General features: G+C 56.4%; 1 protein-coding gene across 1 annotated transcript in view; it reads left to right on the top strand.

Moving 5' to 3' along the window:
- NOD2 (nucleotide-binding oligomerization domain containing 2) overlaps positions 1-3,443 on the top strand; it is a 23,089-nt gene that overhangs the window by 9,376 nt on the left and 10,270 nt on the right. Inside the window, exons 6-8 of the mRNA XM_014528398.1 lie at positions 1-136; positions 2,830-2,913; positions 3,088-3,171. Of these exons, the coding sequence (XP_014383884.1) occupies positions 1-136; positions 2,830-2,913; positions 3,088-3,171 (304 nt within the window). The remainder of the gene's footprint in view (positions 137-2,829; positions 2,914-3,087; positions 3,172-3,443) is intronic.

Raw genomic sequence — 3,443 nt, 5'->3', positions numbered from 1 at the left:
GCGCCACCTCCGGCGGCCCGTGGCCCTGCAGCTGGACCACAACTCGGTGGGCGACGTCGGCGTGGAGCAGCTGCTGCCCTGCCTGGGCGTCTGCAAGGCTCTGTAGTGAGTGTCGCGGGCCATGCTGGTGGGTGAGGTGAGGATGGCGTCACCGTGCAGGTGCAGGTGCAGGTGTGGGGGCACCTGTGGGGATCCCCGTGGTCAGGCCCAGCCCCAGCCTGCAGCCTCTCTGTACAGCCCCGGCCGGGTCCTTCCCCCAGTCTGGGCCTTCGTTTATGTTATTATTTTAAAATATTTTTTTTTATTGATTTCAGAGAGGAAGGGAGAGGGAAAGAGAGATGGAAACATCAATGATGAGAGAGAATCATTGATTGCACGCCCCTCATTGGGGATTGAGCCTGCAACCCGGGCATGTGCCCTGACCGGGAATGGAACCGTAACTCCTGGTTCATAGGTCGACGCTCAACCACTGAGCCACGCCGGCCGGGCTATTTTATTTTTTATATTTATTTCAGGTGCACAGCATCGTGGTTAGACACTCATATAATTTACATATAATTAATTTACACATGCTACACTATTTACATATAATTTGCATGTATCACATATAATTCCTGCTGGGCCTGGGCCTTCGTTTAAATCTATGACAACGATCACCCTCACTCATAGGACAGCCTGGTGCTGGGCACTGTGCCACACACTCCCCAGAGCAACCTCTGAGCCGCACAGCCACCCCGGCTGTCGCAGGGACGTTCTTCTCCCCATCAGCCTACACCCGAGGCTCAGAGACGTGACGTGACTTGTCCAGGCTCGCGTGGGAAGTGGCAGAGCCGGGAGACACAAGCCCCACCCCCGTGGTTCTGAGTCCCCGTTCCCTCCTGGCAGCCTGTCAGTGGACGGCTCCAGAGGGCCCCTGACCACCTGGACGCCACCTGCAACATCGTTCACCGTAGATGCCTGTGTCAGCAACTGCTCCAAATCACGGGTGACTCATGCCCCGTCAGAAACTTTAAAATCCTGACCAGACGGGAATTCTTGGGCCCCCGAGGGACGTGACTGTGGAATTCCGCCTGAGCTTTTTCTGTATCTATATATGTATATATCTACCTATATATTTAATTGATGTCAGAGAGGAAGGGAGAGGGGGAGAGAGAGAGGAACACCAATGATGAGAGAGAATCATGGATCAGCTGCCTCCTGCACGCCCCACATTGGCGATCGAGCCCGCAACCCAGGCCTGTGCCCCGACCGGGAATCAGACTGTGACCTCCTGATTCATAGGTCAATGCTCAACCACTGAGCCCCGCCAGCCGGGCCGCCTGAGCTTTTGTTCCTCATGCAGCGCTGGCTCTGGACGAGGCTTTGGCGTCACCCTCGCCGCCTTCCATACCATCTGAGGGTGAGTTCTCCTTTGGAACGTCACTGCCCTGGCACCGTGGGCCTCTCGCCCCATCTTGGGCCGGATGAGCGCAGAGGGTGTGCCCTGTCTGATGGCCAGCATGATGCAGGCTCCCCAGCCTGCCTTCCTGCCTCGGGAGGGGATGTCCTGCCCCTATTCTAGCCTCTCAGAAAGCAGAAGTTGGGTCTTAACGCCGACGTCCACTCGCGGCCTCCCAGGCGGCTTCATGGGGCCCTCATCAAGGGACCAGCCTCTCCTGAAACACACGAGGCCGCCATACCTTCTCGGCCGAAACAGGAGAGGTCTTTCTCTTTCTTTCTTTTTTTAAAAAAATATATTTTTATTGATTCAGAGAGGAAGGGAGAGGGAGAGAGAGAGAAACATCAATGATGAGAGAGAATCATGGACCGGCTGCCTCCTGCACGCCCCACACTGGGATTAAGCCTGCAACCCGGGCCTGGGCCCTGACTGGGAATCGAACCGGGACCTCCTGGTTCATAGATCGACGCCCAATCCCTGAGCCACGCTGGCCAGGCAGGAGCTTTTTTCTTTGTGGACCAAACACACAGATCCCTGAAGCGGTGACCTTCATCCCTTAGGTAGGGTCTGTGAGCCTCAGTTTATAAATGGGATCTAATAGCATAACATAGATCACACAGAGTTAATATGTCATGATTACACTTGCGCGAGTCAACGTTGTGAGCCTCAGTTTATAAATGGGATCTAATAGCATAACATAGATCACACAGAGTTAATGTCATGATTACACTTGCGCGAGTCAATGTTGATTTTTAAATTGCCAGTGCATGTGATATGTACTGGCCGGTTGGTCGGACAGTCAGTCACTTAGCCTTTTATATATACAGACTAGAGGCCTGTTCCACGAAAAGATTCATGCAATAGGCCTTCCCTTCCCCTGGCTGCCGGCACCGGTTTTCCTCCGGCACCCGGGACCCAGGCCTTCGCTCCAGCCGGAGGCGCCTTCAGTCTTGGCTCCGCTGCTTCACGCCTATGTATGCAAATTAACCGCCATCTTTGTTGGCGGTTCATTTGCATATCTCGCTGATTAGCCAATGGGAGGCGTAGCGAAGGTACGGTTAATTTCAATCTTTGTCTATTATTAGATAGGATTATTATTATTTTTCCACCTCGGAACCTTCTAGGAGGCCTCTCTGACAGCTGTTTCCCTTCCCCAAGGTCCGTGACTCCCCGAGGAGCCCAGTGTTCTTTAGCGGGAGCGCCAGGTCCCCCGTTCCTGAGCCGTCCCCCACACCGAGCATGACGTGGGCAGCTGGCCAGGGATGGGGGCGTTTCCCGAAGGACAGATGCTGGTGCTTTGGGGATGAGCGAACATCCCCTTTGAGGTCTGGTTCGTTTCTTCCCCCTCTCCTGAGCTCCATTTTCAAGCTGATTTGCTTGGTGTTTTGCAGCCTGCGAGATAATAACATCTCGGACCGCGGCGTGTGCACGCTTGCCGAGCACGCCCTGCGCTGTGAGGAGCTGCAGAAGCTCGCGTGAGTCGGGCTGGGCCAGGTCCCGGGAGCGGCTGTGAGCTGGGGCAGGCTGGGCGGGCGTTGCGTGGCTGAAGGGTGCAGGTGTCTCCCATCCTGGGGGAACGGGCTGCCCTGGGTTTGGGGGTTCACTGTCTGCCATGTCTGGTCTCCATGTCTCTCTTTCGAACTTTCCAGTTTATTCAACAACAAGCTGACGGACGGCTGTGCCCAGGCCCTGGCGCGGCTCCTGGAGTGCCGGCAGAACTTCCTGGCACTGAGGTGAGCCTGGCTTCCCCCACAGCTCCGTCCGCCCGGGCTCGGCCCTGCTGGGTGCGTGACTCCTGCCGAATACAGAGGGAGGGGAGCAGGGTTTTGCTAATGCTGAGACCTCCCAGCAAACCCTGGGCCTGCTGGGCTGAGGGCTGACCCGGGAGGAGAGTGTGACAGTGAGTCACCTCGCTCCCCTGGGGAACCACCTGCTGGGACTCTGCCTCCTGTGGCTCCTGCCCGTGCCTGTCCCCCCCATCTCCTGTTCCCCCCCCCTGTTCCCC

This window comes from Myotis brandtii, unplaced genomic scaffold, assembly GCF_000412655.1.
Source record: "Myotis brandtii unplaced genomic scaffold, ASM41265v1 scaffold633, whole genome shotgun sequence".
Classification (NCBI taxonomy): domain Eukaryota; kingdom Metazoa; phylum Chordata; class Mammalia; order Chiroptera; family Vespertilionidae; genus Myotis; species Myotis brandtii.
This window is presented reverse-complemented; position numbering and strand designations above follow the sequence as displayed.